Genomic DNA, 19,307 nt, shown 5'->3' with positions numbered 1-19,307 from the left:
AATCGCGTCCCACATTGATTTGATACGGGACGTATCATTTTTCCTTTAAATAGGCCTACGGGACGATTCCATATTTCACGGGACGGGTGGCAACCCTGCGGCGAGTCATTCTTTGTAATCTTCTTTGGTGAGTAAAATATCTTGAAACGTGCATTTTCCAGGCATCACGTTTCAGCCTATTTTAGCAATGTCTGTGAAACATTAAGGTACCATTGTAGTAGTTTCGTGCGCGGGTGAACGTCACGGCAACGAACATCACAAAGTAGCCCACCTCACGCGGGAAACACTTAGCGTAACGCGTAAATGTGCGTAACTAACCTAAATCAAGCAAGCTAGTGTGCACAGGCCACAAAGTGTTGGCGAAATAACACATTCGCGGACCGGAGGGAATAATATGGAACTTTTACCAGAAAACTTTCCAAGGACCTGTATCTGTGTGTGTTTATTTGCAAAAACTTTCCAGGGCCTTGACTTTTTTTTTTCAGCTTTACAAACTTTCAAGGATTTCAACAGTGGTGGGCCGTCAGAGCCAGCAAGGCCTTCTCTGCTGGCCTAAACACGACCACAATCACTGACTTGCACTTTAATATATTTTTTTAAATATTTTTTGGCTGTGGTTGAACGACCAATTTGCGACAGTATGGTTTCAGGAAACAGTTGTGACTAGCTAGTTGATTTCTTCAGTGATCCATCGTACTATGGTAGTTAAGCAGCGATTTACGTCGTTGTTCGGGAAACACACCCAAGTTTAGGCTGCCCCGAGTTCCTATAACTGTGTGTACAAGCTCCTCTTTTTCTGGTCTCTTGTAGATGCGAGCTCGTTGACCACATTTGCTGAGCTCTTCTTGCCCAGTTTTTCCACACTTTTAACAGTTTTCATAGCGAAGCAAAAGTTATTCATGTTTTGCTCTTTACTCTGACCTATATGCACTAAAAGCTATAACGGACGTTTGCAGTTTCAAGCTCCGTTTCTTTACAGCAAATGTATGTATCAACACTTTAGACAATGACAGGGCTGCGTCTCTAACAGACAGTGTGGATGTTTCTCTTTTTTCAGTAAAAAGAAGATCAACTCTCTCTGTTCGTTTCTCCATTTCATATTTTAAACAAATTTCTTTACAATGCTTTCCTCCTATTAACTGTTTTATTTAATCTCTCTTGCTGTCTAATTATTTGCATCATCTCTCTTTCTTTGGGGATGATTTTCTTCTTATGAGGATTTTCCCTTCCTCCGTCTTCGTTCCTTCTTTACTTTTTTTGTCTTGTTTCCTTTGCAGATTTTCTTCAATCAAATCATCCATAAAAAATGTCAAGTTTATTTGGTAATTTTTTTTCTTTGTCTAGGGAGTTTATCATGGAAGTACACCTTTCTGGGTCAATTAACATGACAATTTAAAACATTTGATTATTGTTGGTGAGATTGCTCATATAATATAGATTGAAAAAAATGAATGTAAGGACTGTTTAGTATCTATTGAGTAAGAGTGATGGGAGTTTCTTCTTGAGAAGACTTGAAGAGCTACTGAAGAGTCAGATTCTGATATTCAGAAGAGCCGGACTGGTGAACAGCAGGTCTGGGATGGACAGACTGTGTGAAAGACACATTGAATATTATGTGACTTTTGAATGCACAAACTCTTTTGCACATGTAGTTTTTGATATTTCTCTTACTGTGAGTGTGTCGTAGAGGTCAGGTGATCTGGACTTGAGCTCAAGAGCTGCATATGAGCCTGCACTGGGATCATCGCTCTACAGGGAAACAGAGAGAAGGAATTTACAGCACAATGAAGAAGAAGAGATTTTAAACATTGTGATTTCATGTCTCAATCAGAGTTTGTCAGTTTGTTACGAGATGTTTGATAATTCTGATCATTTCACAACACATGATGTAAACTGACTTGATCACAAGTTGGACCAGCAATAAAAAACATCTCTAAATATCAAGCGTAGCGTTAGTTCTGGCAGGTCACGTTAGTCAAGCTCACATCAGCTGATCCACATCTACCTATAGGAATACGACACCTATCACCGTATACATATATATACATATACAGTATACTCTCCTTCAGTATAATCAGCAGCTATCGCGTTTCTCAGGATAATTACCCTCCTCCATCCCCAGCTCCTCCTCTCGGCCAGTCAGGATTTGGCATTCCCCTTGAATCAGAATATATTCTCGAATTATGTTGTACTTAAAATCTTGAATTAAATATATTTGCAAACATTCATGTTGGTTCTGTTCTGTTCACCCTAAGAGGGGTTATTGCTGCTCTTATCTATGCTAGGCTGCGCAGAGAGTTCTCGCCCAGAACCGAACCATAACGCCAATCCAAACTGTATGCTAATTGTCAATCGTATTTGACGATAGTGGTCCTACCAGAAATACAAAAAAGCCATTTTTATTTTTGATAATCTCACCTCATTTATAGCAGATCTTCTGTTTATTCTGTTCTTCTGACTGTCAAAAACACAAACAAGTAATTTAATTGTTTCATATACAATGAATAATCAAATATATTTATGAATTAGTTCAAAATATATATTTATGTACTCCTTATTGATAGATTTTTATTTACATTATAAATGATAATATTATGATGAAGATGATGATGAAGAATAATCCTCCAGATGCTACTGTGATCACAATCACATTCCCACCAGCAACATGATGAACTGAAAGAGGAAGATCATCATGATTAACTCTCCAAACTGATGAATGATGTGAAGATACAGGAGTGTGTTAATAAAAGCTTCACCTGTGACAGTTACAGCGTCTGATCTCTGAGATCCATGTTGATTGTGAGCCTGACAGTAGAAGCGTCCACTCTGTAGTGCACTGAAACTCTGTCCAGATCCAACAGCTGAGGGTTCATTCTCCTTAAACCAGCTGAAGTTCAGAGCAGGAGGGTTTGAGTCACTGATGCAGTTCAGAGTCACTGAATCTCCCTCCACTATTACACCAGATCCACTCATCAACACTGAGACGCTCCTGGGAGGATCTAATAACAATTATTATTATTATTATTATTATTATTATTATTATTATTATTAAGTTGGCTTGAGAAAGCCAACTTACTGAAATCCTATTTAAACTTCTTCTTCTTCTTCTTCTTTTTCTGACCGCAAATTTTGGGACACTAACTCCTAGACCGTTCAAGCTACATGCTCCAAACTCGGGTCAGACCTTCAGACTGTTCTGACTTGGTGTGCTATATCTTTTCAGACTGGTTTGACTTACGGTTTTCTTAAAAATTAATATTAAAAATCATAAAAATCCCACAGACTTTCATTGCAGACTGCTCAAATTGAGCCAAGACTACGGTGGCCCATTAGTGCACAAACCAAAAACTCAAATCTAAATTCTCTGAAGCCCTAGACTCAATTAAACTACCATTCTAAATCTATCTATCTATCTATCTATCTTAGAGTCCTGCACGGGTTCGACCCGCAAATTTTGCTCAAACGGGTGAGAAATATCCAACTGTGTCAGATACGGGTGCGGGTCGGGTCGGATCGGACACGGTGGAAACACGGGTCTAAACACGGGTTTAAAACAATCACATGCAAAGTAAAAATATATGCATTATTTTAGGAACACATCTACAAAAATATGCCAGTATTTTGATAAAATCATTTAAAATCCACATCAGCTTATTTGTGCCCACGCGCCCCGCCCTCCCAGGAATCTATAACGTATGGGTTACTTTCACTTTAAAAAAATCCTCATAACGGCGCGCAATCTGCTTGCAGTCGTCGAGATGGATGCTGAGGAGTTGAAGAAAAGAATAGCTAGTGGAGATTGTAAAGTTGTCGACAATACGTCATCAAAAATAAAGTCCAGTGTGTGGGAGAAATTTGGAGTTATCTGAAGAAAGTATTGTGAAAGGCTTATTTGCTGCATGCATTTTCGTGTTGGATAGCCGCAAATGTGGAACTTCATCACTGAGGAAGCACGCAGATAACTGTGGTAACAAAGCAGTTCTATCGAACAGTATTTTTCAAATTTAACACTGTTAATAATGTGTGGTGTGCAGGGCGTGTTTGAACCCAAAATTGTCGGCTAGACGAATTGCGTGGCAGAGATAGTGTTGTAGCCGCATCTGTTCGATTGGTAAAATGTTATAAGGCTACTCAGTTTTGTTGTAACGTTAGCCATGTTCTTCATGTAGCCTACCGGCCTTTTGACAGCTTCGGCTGAAGTTGTCCTTGTGTTAATTTCCTCTAATAACTTCTGTATGACCTGGCAATAAACATTTTTGTAATTGTGTCTATAATGTGATAGGCCTAGTCTAAACTTATTTTATTTCGGGTTCGGGTCGGGTAGCGGTTCTATTTTAAGCGGGTCGGGTCGGGTGCGGATTTTAATTAGTGCTGTTGACGGATCTTCAAACCCTATCTATCTATCTATCTATCTATCTATCTATCTATCTATCTATCTATCTATCTATCTATCTATCTATCTATCTATCTATCTATCTATCTATCTATCTTCAAACTTGATCTATCTATCTATCTATCTATCTATCTATCTATCTATCTTCAAACTTGATCTATCTATCTATCTATCTATCTATCTATCTATCTATCTATCTATCTATCTATCTATCTATCTATCTATCTATCTATCTATCTATCTATCTTCAAAACTTATCTATCTATCTATCTATCTATCTATCTATCTATCTATCTATCTATCTATCTATCTATCTATCTATATCTTTCTAACTAATCTATCTTTCTTTTTAACTAACTAATCTATCTTTCTTTTGAACTAAATAATCCATCTTTCTTTCTTTTTAACTAACTAATCCATCTTTCTTTCTAACTAATCTATCTTTCTTTCTGAGATCTATTTATCTTCAAACCTTATCTATCTATCTATCTATCTATCTATCTATCTATCTATCTATCTATCTATCTATCTATCTATCTATCTATCTATCTATCTATCTATCTATCTATCTATCTATCTATCTTCAAACCTTATCTATCTATCTATCTATCTATCTATCTATCTATCTATCTATCTATCTATCTATCTATCTATCTATCTATCTATCTATCTATCTATCTATCTATCTCCAAACCTTTTCCATCTATCTATCTATCTATCTATCTATCTATCTATCTATCTATCTATCTATCTATCTATCTATCTATCTATCTATCTATCTATCTATCTATCTATCTATCTATCTATATCTTTCTAACTAATCTATCTTTCTTTTTAACTAACTAATCTATCTTTCTTTTTAACTAAATAATCCATCTTTCTTTCTTTTTAACTAACTAATCCATATTTCTTTCTAACTAATCTATCTTTCTTTCATTCTAACTAATCTATCTTTCTATCTAATCTTTCTTTCTAACTAATCCATCTTTCTTTCTTTCTTTCTTTCTTTCTTTCTTTCTTTCTTTCTTTCTTTCTTTCTTTCTTTCTTTCTAATCCACCATTCATTCATTCTTTCTTTCTAACTAATATTTCTCTTTCTTTCTAGCTAATTAATGTTTCTTTCTTTCTTTCTTTCTTTTTTTTCTAACTAATCTTTCTTTATTTTTTCTTTCTTTCTAGCCAATCTTTCTTCTTTCTTTCTAGCTAATATTTCTTTTTTCTTTTTCTTTCTAACTAATCTTTCTTTTCTTTCTTGCTTACTTTTCTTTCTTTCTTTCTAACTAATCTTTCTTTTTTCTTTCTTTCTTACTTTTCTTTCTTTCTAACTAATCTTTCTTTTTTCTTTCTTTCGTTCTAACTAATCTTTCTTTCTTTTTTCTTTTGTACTTTTCTTTCTTTCTTACTAATCTTTCTTTTTTCTTTCTTTCTAACTAATCTTTCTTTCTTTCTTTCTTTCTTTCTTTCTTTCTTTCTTTCTTTCTTTCTTTCTTTCTTTCTTTCCACCTAATCTTTCCTTCTTTCTAACTAATATTTCTTTCTTTCTTTCTTTCTTTCTAACTAATATTTCTTTCTTTCTTTCTTTCTTTCTTTCTTTCTTTCTTTCTTTCTAACTAACCTGTCTTTCTTTCTTTCTTTCTTTCTAACTAATATTTCTTTCTTTCTTTCTTTCTTTCTTTCTTTCTTTCTTTCTTTCTTTCTTTCTTTCTTTCTTTCTTTCTAACTAACCTGTCTTTCTTTCTTTCTTTCTTTCTTTCTTTCTTTCTTTCTTTCTTTCTTTCTAACTAACCTGTCTTTCTTTCTTTCTTTCTTTCTTTCTTTCTTTCTACCTAATCTTTCTTTCTTTCTTTCTTTCTTTCTTTCTTTCTTTCTTTCTTTCTTTCTTTCTTTCTTTTTTTCTTTCATTCTTTCTTTCTACCTAATCTTTTTCTTTCTTTCTTTCTTTCTTTCTTTCTTACTAATCTTTCTTCTTTCTAATCTTTCTTTCTAACTTATCTTTCTATCTAATCTTTCTAACTAATCTTTCTTTACTTTCTAACAAATCTTTCTTTTTTCTTTCTTTCTAACTAATCTTTCTTCTTTCTTTCTAGCTAATCTTTCTTTTTTCTTTTTCTTTCTTTCTAACTAATCTTTCTTTTCTTTCTTGCTTTTCTTTCTTTCTAACTAATCTTTCTTTTTTCTTTCTTTCTTACTTTTCTTTCTTTCTAACTAATCTTTCTTTTTTTCTTTCTTCTTTCGTTTTAACTAATCTTTCTTTTTTCTTTCTTACTTTTCTTTCTTTCTAACTAATCTTTCTTTTTTCTTTCTTCTTTCCTTTTAACTAATCTTTCTTTCTTCTTTCTTGCTTTTCTTTCTTTTTTCTTTCTTTCTAACTAATCTTTCTTTCTTTCTTTCTTTCTTTCTTTCTAACTAATCTGTCTTTCTTTATTTCTTTCTAGCTAATCTTTTTTTTCCTTTTTCTTTCATTCTTTCTTTCTACCTAATCTTTTTCTTTCTTTCTTTCTTTCTTTCTTTCTTTCTTTCTTTCTTTCTTTCTTTCTTTCTTTCTTTCTTTCTTTCTTTCTACCTAATCTTTCTTTCTTTCTACCTAATCTTTCTTTCTACCTAATCTTTCTTTATTTTTTCTTTCATTCTTTCTTTCTACCTAATCTTTCTTTCTTTCTTTCTTTCTTTCTTTCTTTCTTTATACCTAATCTTTCTCTTTCTTTCTAACTAATCTTTCTTTCTTCTTTTTCTTTCTTTTTCTTTCTTTCTTTCTTTCTTTCTTTCTTTCTTTCTTTCTTTCTAACTTTTCTTTCTTTCTACCTAATCTTTCTTTCTTTCTTTCTTTCTTTCTTTCTTTCTAACTAATCTTTCTTTCTTTTTTCTTTTTTTCTTTCTTTCTTTCTTTCTTTCTTTCTTTCTAACTATTCTTTCTTTCTAACTATTCTTTCTTTCTAACTAATTTATCAATCAAAATTTAAACTACTTTAAACTTCAAACTACTTCAAACTTTTAACTACTTTAAACTTCTAACTACTTTTAACTTCTTCAAACTCTCTGGTCCGGCTTTCTCAAGCCAACTTAAAGTTTGTCTCAACAAACTTTTTTTTCTAGTTATTATTAATAACTCATATTACACGTTTTTAAAATTGCTAATATGGACTGAATTTATCAAAACAGAAAATTTGCATCTTATGTTTTATCATTAACTCACACATGACGTTTAAAGTCACAGCGGAGTATTTCTCTCCATATTTATTGATGGACTTGCACTTGTATTCTCCACTGTCATCAGAGCTGATCTTTGAGATGCTGTAGATTCTTCCAGATCCTACAGTCGTTCCTCCTTTAAACCAGTAGATTACTGCAGGAGGGTTTGAGTCACTGATGCAGTTCAGAGTCACTGAATCTCCCTCCACTATTACAACAGATGGACTGATAAACACTAAGACGCTCCTGGGAGGGTCTAAAAGGAAAAAAATTGAAAATTCACAATAAACATTAAAAAATGAATGAATTTGGAAATTTGAAACAATGTACGATCATTAACTCACACATGACATTTAAAGTCACAGCGGAGTATTTCTCTCCATATTTATTGATGGACTTGCACTTGTATTCTCCACTGTCATCAGAGCTGATCTTTGAGATGCTGTAGATTCTTCCAGATCCTACAATCGTTCCTCCTTTAAACCAGCTGATTTCTGCAGGAGGGTTTGAGTCACTGATGCAGTTCAGAGTCACTGAATCTCCCTCCACTATTACACCAGATGGACTGATGGACACTGAGACGCTCCTGGGAAAGTCTTAAATAGACAACAATGGAGATTCACTACAGATATAAGAAAATTATGAATTTAGATGTGAACAGTGTGTTTTTTGGTCCAACACACACACACACACACACACACACACACACACACACACACACACACACACACACACACACACACACACACTCTGTGTAAAAGAGCTGAGAGTCTCAAACTCACCTGTACAGATGCTGGAAAAGAGCAGCAGGACGTCCAACATGATGAAATTTGACAAGCGTTTCACTTAAAGGGGTCATATAATGCCATTTTTGTACAAGCTAATATGATTCTTTAGGGTCTAAATTAAAAGTTTGTAATATACTTCAATTAAAAATTCTCATTAGTATTGTAAGAAAACACTCATTTTACCTGGTCAAAGACAGCTCTGTTTTCAGCATGCCGTTTAAGTGCATGTGTCTTTAAATGATAATGAGCTTTGCTCACCCCGCCCCTCTGTTCTGAGGGGCGTTTTGCCACAACAACACAAGTGGAGTGGTGCCTTGACAACAGTTGAGGGTTTATTTTGAAGAATGGCAGTGGGAGTCTCTGAGGACACTGTGCAACCGTATCAAATTGAACCGGAGTTGGAAAACAGGATGTTTCTGAATGGTTGGTTAACTAATGTCACTTTGATCTATCTTTGTTTGTACTGGCAGGGTAGAGTAGTGAAAAGATATGAATGCTATGTGTTTACTGATGTATAGCCAACATTAGTTCATTGACAGATTGATGTTACAGCTAATGGTCATGAAAAACCTTTTTCCGGTAAATGTAGGCTTGTCCGTGATGCGTAACGTTATCTATGCAGTGTTAGGTACAACTGTCAGGGCTGAAGCACTAACATTTTACTGATCTGTTTAAAAAATAAGCAGTCTGTGAGACTATGACAGTCATTAGGCACATAAACAACACATACTCAGACAGGAGCTAATACCTTTTTCAATGTTCTCGTTTATATAGCAGTCTGGTGAAATGATTTGTGCAAACATGTAACGCACATCAGATGGTCAGATCACCAGCTCTATCTCTCTATATGTTAATTTACTGAAATTAGCCTGTCTTCAAATCCCCTTTTGCTCTGAGACCTAATTAAATCATTGGTGTCCTAATCCACAAACACCTCTATTGTCTTAAGATCCTTCCTTCCTGGACCCCAGACCCAACGGCGCCTACGAATGACCTAAATCATTAACTATCTATCTGAAAACAGAGATCCCTTACTGCTGACTTCTAGTTTATGGCTCCGCGAACATCCGCTGATCACCAAGAGCAATCCCCCCTGACCAATAAAAGCAATCTCAAGAGGACCCTAGGGACTCTCTGTCAGACATTCATTTACATGTAGACCCTCAGGCAACACGTAAGAAAACAACCAGACTCTGTTCGACCGCTAATCTAATCAGACCGAGTAACACGCACACACCTAGACTCTCTCACCCCGTGCTCGGGGACAAAAGTTCAACGCAGCAGGATGAACCTTCAGTGACTCTTCCAGCGCACACACACAAGGAAACACACACAGATCCTACCACGTGTGAATCAAAATCATCTTGTGAAATGTTTAAAATGTATTCTCTTGATGTATGCATGATCCCTTTGTCCCAAATATTATGCCTATATAGTTTTATTGATTTGTAATCCATTTGATGTGACTATAATCGCGAAAAATCAGGTATCCGCGGGTGACTATGTCATAGAGATACCATTCGTGGTATCATTGTGTTCCATAAATCCCAACGGTGTGGAATCTTTAACCCAAAATCTCCGAAGACGCATTATTTTATTAAATCCAGTGTTATTAACGATAGGAACAAATTTAGCTTCTCCTTAACTATTAGGAAGGGGCGTGAGCCTCCACAAAACGTCAGAAGGTAGTCACAATCGCCCTTCCAGGCGATTGGGTCATGCACCTAAAGAGGCTGGGCTTAACCCCTTCAAAATGCCGCGCTTCTCTGATCTCAACGCACATCGCCAGAGAGAGAGAGACGACACGCCTTCTTCCATCCTTGGAAGCTTCGTTCGCGTTTATTTTCATTTTTCTTCCAAGTTTTATTTTCTTAAAACTACTTTTACTTCAGTTGATAGTCTCCTTCAACCAACCCAAGATACCAACTTAAAGCTAAAGATCATTTTGCTGAGTTCCGCTCGCTTCAAGTCGCTATAGCAACTAGACGCTGTGATCACGTGACTCCGCTTCCGTCCAACACAGACGAGACCACACAAAGAGGGCCGATCTACAACTCAGACGTAACGTAGACCTTAATTTCCAACCTGAAGTGCTGTTTAAAGTGTCTAATACTGCTGTGCCTATTGGGGTCTTGTTGTGACTGACTGAACTGTCTCTACCTATCTCTCATTTCTCTTTACTCACACTTACACACTCTTCGACGCACACATCTGCACCTACACACACACATACACGCCCACCTCTTCACGTGTCTCCTAGACATAAACACACGGCCACGTGCTGCTAAAGGCGTGCTCCTACACACACACATACACACACACACACACCTCTCCTTACCACGCTCTCAGTGTACACACACAAAACCCTTTCTTAAAATTCTCTCTCTCTCTCTTATATTCTCCCTTCTTCCTTCCCCTACTCTAACCTTTTTATCTTACGTTTATTTTGTTGTATTCCCTATTTGCGATCGTATATTGTTTTGTTTATGCATATTTACTCCTGTGTGATTGAAAATTAGTACATGTAACCAGTAGCTCGTTTGAATAAACTTTGTTAAATCATTTGAATTAAGTTTGCCTGTTTGTTTCAATACTGAGTCCCTGAGTAGTGCAGATCTTTACCTCTTAACGCTCTACGATAAATTTTACTATTGAAAGAAATCTCAAATGGTCTAAAACACTAAGATCTTTATTTTCTTGTGGCCACAGAGAATAAATTGTCTATCAGTGTTAAAGACGTGAGATTTCCGTTCAGATATTGTACATTTTGTGTGCTGGACATACAGTTCGTACAATAAATGAACATTCTTCAACTTGTATCTAAAATTTCCCCAAATTGAACATATTCTACCCGTCTATATCAGTGAGTACTACAAGCGATTGTGTAACCTCTGATATAAGCCGAGGTTTTGACCAATTCCCTATTTGGTAATTCTTTAATTCATGTAAGCAACATATGCATAGTCACATTAATGCTAATTTGAGCTAATTAATTCCCTAACATAAGTCATTGTTGTTACATATTTATTGGTGTCTAGAACGGCGGGCACTCTCATACTCAGTTTGATACAGATTGTGCAAGTTTGTATTCATGTGTGATTTTTTTCAAAAGTTTAATGATTTTGTGCGCGTTTGAATCTTATAACGTTATTGAATAAGTATTGCATTACTGAATAAGTCGACTCGAAAACTGATCAAAGGGCGAAAAGCCATAACCCGCCAGCACGTCTGGTTGTGAAGGAAAACTGCAGTATTTACAGTGTTGTTGCGAGTCCAGAATTAGAGAAAAAAAAAAATCCTCTTTTTATTGTGACCTTACATGTAATTCTGTATTGAGACCTGTATGGGAACAGAGGAGTCCCTCAGGCATTATTACCGGTATTTCTGTAAATCCCGAGAGCAATAAGTAAGTAGCTACTCCGGTCAGAAAAGAATATATATTCTATTGTATGTCGTTAAGTAACGATAAAATACGGGTTAACGCATTGGTCTAGCTAACCAGAAGGAAAACCCCGTTCAAGCGTCTATAAAGACCAGAAACAGTTCCGCCGCGAACTTTTGATTTGCAGTGTTGTTTTATGTTTGCAAAGACCGGCCGTGGTCTTTAAAGAATTTATTTTGCAGCGTTGTTTGGTGCGTGCGAAGGCCTGCACGTTTGCAAAGTGTAATTTCTGATACGTCTCAAATTACCGCCCCGGTGACGCGTTCCGCGTTAGCGTAACACTGCCACCGTGTGGTCAACCACAGGTAAAGACCTGTTGGTCGTTATTCCTTCCGCCCTGATTGTTGGTGATTCAAAATTGACGGTCGTAAGTATCTAAGAAGTTGTTTAAATACATATTTGTATTTACAGCACGCTAAGTTCGTTAAAACAACCCTTTTATTTTGGACTGAGACATTTTATGGTGAATTTTAACTTCCCAGAAAGGGAACCGGAAGTTATAGAGTGTCTCGATCCAAAAACACTGATAGCTCACCCGGAAGCGAACAGCGCCCCTCGTGGCCACGCCCCTCCGGGTCAACTATCCCTCCTCCTCTCTAGTCACTCTACTCTGCTGTTTCCAGTTCTAAATCTGCCTCAGTGATTCTGTTTGGTTCTATTCCCATTCAATAATCATCTAATAACAAATTCGATGTTATAGTGATTATTTTATTTTTGTTCTATTAATTTTTGTTAAATCTTTCTATTTCTCTAAGACAACCAAACTTTTCTCTCCAAGGAAATTTAGATTTGAGGTGAAATTTAAACTTAATTTAATTTGGTTACTTCCATTTTCACATTCCAGTCATCTTAAGCCCTGAGCAGGACACCGCCCTCTGGTGGCCGAGCCTTTCTCAAGCCAGCCATCTGCCTGCTACAAATTTATAGAGTTACTAAATTTAATAACTTCAGTTATTGTGATTATTATACAAAATCAATTCTAATTCACTTGTGACTCTTCCTCAGGCTTAGTTGGATGTGATCTTGAACCAATGTTGAATTAAGATTTTAAATTGTGTCAAACAATTAGGGTGCACCACAGAGAGACGCCCCCTTGAGGCCTAAGTAACCCACTGCAGCAGTCCACCACACCCTCTTCCAGGTTACTTTGATTTTCTTTCTCTCTCCAAAGTTTTCTTTATCATTTGTATTATTATTGTTTTCAGTTACCCCTCGCAGGCCCATCTGACTTTTGTCCTATTTTCCCCATAACTCAATTTGGTGTAAGCCAGAAATCTTAAATTCACTTTAAGCTACTCTGTTCACTCCATCTTGTGTGTCCTATAGGCAAAACTCTCAGCGCCTGCAGTGGACTGGGGGGGAACCCCGAGCAGACCTCTGTGGGCAAGTTGGCCGACTGACGTTACCGACTCTGACCGTGCAGGTGACTCTTGAATTTCTCCTGTCTCTGCCACTGGCCGCGGCACGCAGTAGTGACATCAGCAATCCGGTGCCTCGGAGTGCCAGCCTCTACGCCAACGCAAAAGTTAATTGTTGGGACCACTGCCCAAACCAACGACAGTCCCTGTCACTCTAGGCCTACGGCCTAGTGGGTTCTGGGTAGTACCCACCTTTACATTGCGTTTGGTTGGTTGGTACCTCCGGGACTACCAGGGTTGTGTTTACGGTCACTCTGTTTGAGTGGGCGTGGTCGTGAGCAGAGTAACGGAGAATCCAAAGTCACGGCGGCCAAGTGTTTGGAGCGCCAGGAAGGTTGAACGAGCTCAGCAGGGGCCGGCTGGGTTGACCTCCATCCATTTCAGGTAAACTGAACTTTGATAATCAAACAAAAAAACAAAACAAAAAAAAACAGAAAAAAAACAAACCCTTGTCTTTCTTATAAACCACATAATCATAAATATTTTCCTCTGTGCACATCCCTCGTGCTATTAGTGTCCAAAGTACAGTCCAGATCAACTCACTGACATTTTTGTTTAATTTTGTTTCGTCCTTCCTTTTCAATCCTCACCTACGCGTGCCTTGCATGTTCTGTTATAACCTGTTTTTCAGTGTATCAACGAGATCCCAACAGGCTAGGTAACACAGGGACAACTGAACAGTCTCTATTCCGGGTCCCAAACTGACCCGCCTAACTGTCTAAAGTCAGTTAGCCCAAAATTTCTATAGACGGCACACCGTCCTATAGTTTATTAGTTTCACGACCCGGTTGCATTGGCCCTTCTTGTGTGTCTTGTGTGTTGTGTTTCTCTCGCCTACAGTGAGTCAAAATGTCACGTGCATCCAGTCCTGCGGAACACTGGAACAGCCTGGAGGCGTGGTTATCAGCCATAACTACGGGGTGCCTACCCAAAGACTTCGGTGACCCAAAGCTCCTGACCCAACAGGAACTGGACAACAAGGTGGACCAGATCATGTCCCAGGACCCCACGCAGGCCTACAGTTCAAAAGACTGGAGCCGCATCGTCGGGAGTCTCTCTCACTATCTTGTGTCACAGGCACGACTACTGGAGGAGGACAAGGCCAAGCTGGAAAAAGACACCGCTGGACTAAAGACTCAGCTGGAGGAAACCTGCAAACAAAAGGAACAAACCCAGCAGCGTCTGGAGGAGTTACTTCTGGAGGATGAGGAGGACACACGTCCAGAACTACAACAGGAAGTGGAAAGACTACAGCAGGCCCTGGAAGACCTGCGTCTGGACACAGACAGGACAGTGGAGACGGAGAAACAGAACACAGCAGCCCTCAATGACAAGCTACTATGTGGAGAGGAGCTGCTAGCAAGAGCACGCACAGAATTAAAAGACAGAGACGCTAGAGTCAAAGCTTGCGAAACATTGTTGCAGAAAGCCCAAGCTGAAATTGACGAGCTCGTCCAACAAAGATATGATCTCAAAGACGAGCTGGATATCGTCCACCGTGAACTCAAACATGCGTACGAACTACAAGGTAAGCGGGCGGGGGAGACACACATCACCCCGTCTCTCCCCACCCGTAAACCTGCAGGTCACAGCCAAACCCTTCAAGCTAAAGAAGAAGAGGAAAACCCACGTCTTGACGCTATCTCACCTGCTGGCCCCGTCCCGGAAGGACGAGCCACCAGTCACCGCACAGCATCCAAAGAACTGGACAAGCTTGCAAGAAACATCCCTACATTCAATCCAAATCCAGCCGGGGGCAACGACGTGTACTCTTACTTAACCGACATTGAATTCCACTTACAAACCGTGGACAACGTCACGACTTGGGACAAGTTATACCTCCTTCGGACCACTTCTGGTCGTATTGTAAGAAGTTTCCTTGATAGACAGCCAGAATCTGTGAAACAGAATTATCCACAATTACGACAAGCCCTGATCCGCGAATTCTCTAACCCAGACTCGGACCAAGGCATCATTGCGGCAATGGACCTCAAACAAGCTCGTCTGGAAACACCGCAAGCCTACTACGAACGTCTGCGACTCGCTTACTTCGGACCGAGGAATGAGGCATTTATGGAAGAGGACGTTAGTTTCAAAACGCTTTTCCTGCGGAATCTCCACCCCACTCAAAGTGCACACCTGGGCGTTTTAGTTTGTCCACGGACCCTGTCAATTCAACAATTACGTGACCTGGCCCACAAAGCATACGTAAAACAAACGACTGGGTCTGACAAACCTGGGAAATACCCCACAGTTTTCCCTGTCACTGCACCCTTTCCAGAACTGAATTTAGAAGGTGCACAGCCTACCAACTACGGACCCAGCAACAGACAGCCACGACCGTTCCAAGCTGGCAGAGGACAGCGTGGGCGGGGGGGAACCCGCCCAAAACCACAAAATGACCGTTTCAGGGGGTCCTGGGACCGGCAGCACTTCCCCCACAATCAAAAGGGGGGGGGCAGCTGGGATGCCGACCGACACCCCAGGAGAGGCCGACCCCGATCTCCCCGAAACACAAGCCCAGAGAACCGGCAACGGGACCCCTCCCGACAAGACACCGGTAAGCTCAAGATGGAGCCCAAATCCAGCGGGAACAGTGCAGCCACGCCTGACACAACAGAACTTGTAAACATCCTGAAAGAGCTTCTCCAAAGGAAACCCCACAAGGAAGACAAAGATAAACCAGACACTGCATGACTAATCCACAGGCCTGGACCCAATGCTTCCCACACTACCAACTCCACTAACTCCAGCCAGTTGACAGCACCACAAAACACTGCTGTCAATCCACAGACTGTTAAACCTGCTGTTACATCATTGAATGACAGCTCTAATCACTCCATTCAGATGACAGCCCCACAAAACCCTGCTGTCAAACCACAGACTTTTGAACTTGCTGTTTCATTACCCAATGACAGCTCCACTCACTCCATTCAGCTGACAGCCCCACAAAACACTGCTGTCAAACCACAGACTTTTGAACCTGCTGTTACAGCAACAAACGACCGCGTCACTCACCACAGCCAGCTGACAACGCCACTCCCTGAACAGGACTGCAACAGCTCTCACGATAAGGTCCCAGACAGTGCGGTCTTGTTGATCTGCAACCACAACGAGCCACCCCAGACTCACCCTCACTGCTTGTCAATCAATACACAAGATCCTACACCACAACTGCTGGGTAACCTAATTGAGAGAGGAGTGGCACGAAAACTGTACTTAACAATTACCTTGGAAAAGGACATGCATATCGAAGCACTGGTGGACACCGGCTCTGATCTAACGCTTATTTCTGCTCAACTGTTTGAAAAACTGAAGTGGGAAGCTCAAAGACAAAACAGAACTCTTAAATTCCACACGTGTGAGCTGAACGTACAGTCATACAGCCAGAATGACATCCAGCTAAATAATGTAGCTCCCATTCATCTGACCATCGGTCCAATGAGCATAGTCCACCCGGTATACATTTCTCCAGTAAATACTTATCAATTTCTCGTAGGCAAGGACCTGCTGGACCGCTTTGAACCATTATTAGACCTCAAGCACCTACAAGTTTGGGCGCAGGTGCGCGAACCACACCCCCTTCAGCCACACGACTCCATCGAACCAGACTGTCAAACCACAAGGTTCACGGGAGTTCCATCAGCCAGACACGAGGACAAAGTCCCCACAGCTGATCAGGGTTCAAGTTCGCTACTCTGCACATTCAGAACAACGCCAGACTCTGATAATTACCGCCCCCAAGTAAAAACTCCCCTGCAGTTGCAGGATGTGACCACAACAGACATTACCCTGGCACTATGGGCAGATAACTCAGCCATAAGTCTCTCCCTATTCAATGCAATCATTGAAAAGACTCCAGACCTGCCCTACACCTGCAAACGCACACGTTTCCCTTTGAACCCAGATCCATCCTCAATGACATCTGCCAAAGGAATCTGTGCTTTGAACTTGACATGGAATCACCGACACTTGACCCATTACTTTCTGATTCTGGAAGACCCAGCCCACAACGTTTTCATTGGAGCAGACATTTTGATTCGCCTCAAGGCTCATGTGGACATGATTAATGAAGTTGTATGGGCTCCCTTGACTTTACAGCCACCTGTTCCCATCAGCCATGACAATCTACTGTCAGGGCAGACCATTCCAGAAGTCTGCACTCTTATCAACGAACAGGGAACGGTGATGCCTGCTTACACTAAGGGGGTCGCTGTACGGCTCAACCTGCGACAAGGCCAAACCCTAAACCACACACTGGCCTTCTTCCAGCCTTCACCTGAGTGCGTGGAACTCGGACTAACCCTCGAAGCCACACCCCTCACTGAAGTGTCATCTCGGGTAGTCTACATCCTATTCAACAATTGCACGGCAACTGACATCGGCATCCCCAAAGCCTACAGACTGGGATGGCTAGTCAGTCACGCCTTTCATGACTTTGACCTGACGTTACCCGTCATAGGGCCCATTCCACCTGCACTGATACCTGAAGGGCATACTGACAACACATTGCTCACAACACCCTTCCAATTCATTGCCATCACATCTGTCATGCCGGTGGCCAAAAACCAGGTGTGCAGAACGGAGCTGACAGAGGACAAACAGCTCACAGTGTACACAGTCTCCCACCAGCCTGTCACTGAAACTGATACACCTGCCATGCCTGTCACTGAGACTGATACACCTGCCACGCCTGTCACAACCAGCTCAACTGACGACAAGCCTACGGAGGAACCGTATCCAGGTTTTGAATCCCAAGTGCAACAAATTCTACAGGATGCTGACGCACTTCAGGACAATGCCAATCGCCAAAAGCTACGACAAGTCCTATATAAATTCAAAGAACACTTTGCTAAAGACTCTTTAGACTGTGGTCTCACCAACCTCCACACAGTGCGCATACCCACGCACCCCAAGGCTCCTCCCACCTTTGTCAAGCAATACAAGATTCCCATTGCCTCACACGAACCAGTGCAGGAAATCATCGAATCCATGCTTGAAAAAGGTGTAATTCGAAATTGTAATTCCACCTACTCTGCACCCATCTGGCCCGTTCTCAAGCCAAACGGCAAATGGCGGCCAACAATAGACTATCGAAAACTAAATCAGCAGGTGCCGTTGTCACGATGGCCCATGACACAACTGGAGCAAGAAATACCCAGAATCAGGGGAGCCACCATCTTCTCTACACTCGATGTGGCCTCTGGATTCTGGACTATTCCAGTGCACCCAGACGACCAACACAAGTTGGCCTTCACCTTCGGCAACCGCCAGTACACCTTCAACCGATGCCCATTCGGGTATGCAAACTCACCAGCTGAGTTCAACATCTTCTTAAACAAAGCCTGCCCTGACGCCAGGACGAGAGGTAACCTGATTTACGTTGACGATGTGCTCATGAAAAGCACGACGGTGGCCGACCACCTAAAAGAAATTGACTATGTTCTGAACCAGTTATCTGCTGCCGGCGCCAAAATAGCTCTACACAAGGGGCAGTGGTGTCGCAAAAAGGTAAATTACGTGGGCCTGCTCATTGGACACCATGGCATCGAACCACAATCAAACCGCATCCATGCCATCCAAAACATCAAGCCTCCCACCAACGTCTCGGAACTTCGAAGCTTTCTGGGAGTATGCAATTACTCCCGGCAATTCATCGAACACTATTCAGACATAGCCAGGCCTCTCACAGCTCTGCTGAAAAAGGACTGCCCTTTCGTCTGGTCAGACGCCCAAGAACACGCCATGAAAGAACTTAAAAAACATTTATGCTCAGCCCCTTGCCTTGCGTACCCTGATCCGCAAAAAGAATTCCACCTCGACGCTGGGTTTTCAAACCAATGTCTAAGTGCTGGCCTATACCAACGGCATGACCAAGACAAAAAGGTGATCGCATATGCCAGCAAGACACTTCTCCCTCCAGAATGCAAATTCTCTGACTGTGAAAAAGCTTTGCTCTGTACGGTATGGGCCATTCAGCGCTTCTCCAACTACATTGGAGCACAAAAGGTCATCATTGAGACTTGCCACCAGCCCGTCATGTTCCTTAACAGCCAACGGATAAGAGACGGTGTGGT

The 19,307-nt window shown here is 40.6% G+C and overlaps 1 protein-coding gene across 1 annotated transcript in view; it reads right to left on the bottom strand.

Moving 5' to 3' along the window:
- Positions 1 to 609: 609 nt before the first annotated feature.
- LOC308688280 (lachesin-like) overlaps positions 610 to 19,307 on the bottom strand; it is a 53,207-nt gene continuing 34,509 nt past the window's right edge. Inside the window, exons 3-9 of the mRNA XM_081361241.1 lie at positions 7,927 to 8,178; positions 7,587 to 7,838; positions 2,757 to 2,999; positions 2,577 to 2,673; positions 2,419 to 2,458; positions 1,672 to 1,749; positions 610 to 1,588 (exon numbers count right to left, since the gene is read on the bottom strand). Coding sequence (XP_081217367.1) covers positions 1,520 to 1,588; positions 1,672 to 1,749; positions 2,419 to 2,458; positions 2,577 to 2,673; positions 2,757 to 2,999; positions 7,587 to 7,838; positions 7,927 to 8,178 — 1,031 coding nt within the window. The 3' untranslated portion in view covers positions 610 to 1,519. The remainder of the gene's footprint in view (positions 1,589 to 1,671; positions 1,750 to 2,418; positions 2,459 to 2,576; positions 2,674 to 2,756; positions 3,000 to 7,586; positions 7,839 to 7,926; positions 8,179 to 19,307) is intronic.

This window comes from Scardinius erythrophthalmus (genome assembly GCF_964197995.2).
Source record: "Scardinius erythrophthalmus genome assembly, chromosome: 3".
In the NCBI taxonomy this organism is placed as follows: Eukaryota; Metazoa; Chordata; class Actinopteri; order Cypriniformes; family Leuciscidae; genus Scardinius; species Scardinius erythrophthalmus.
The sequence above is the reverse complement of the archived record's forward strand: the minus strand, read 5'-3'. Positions and strand labels throughout refer to the sequence as shown.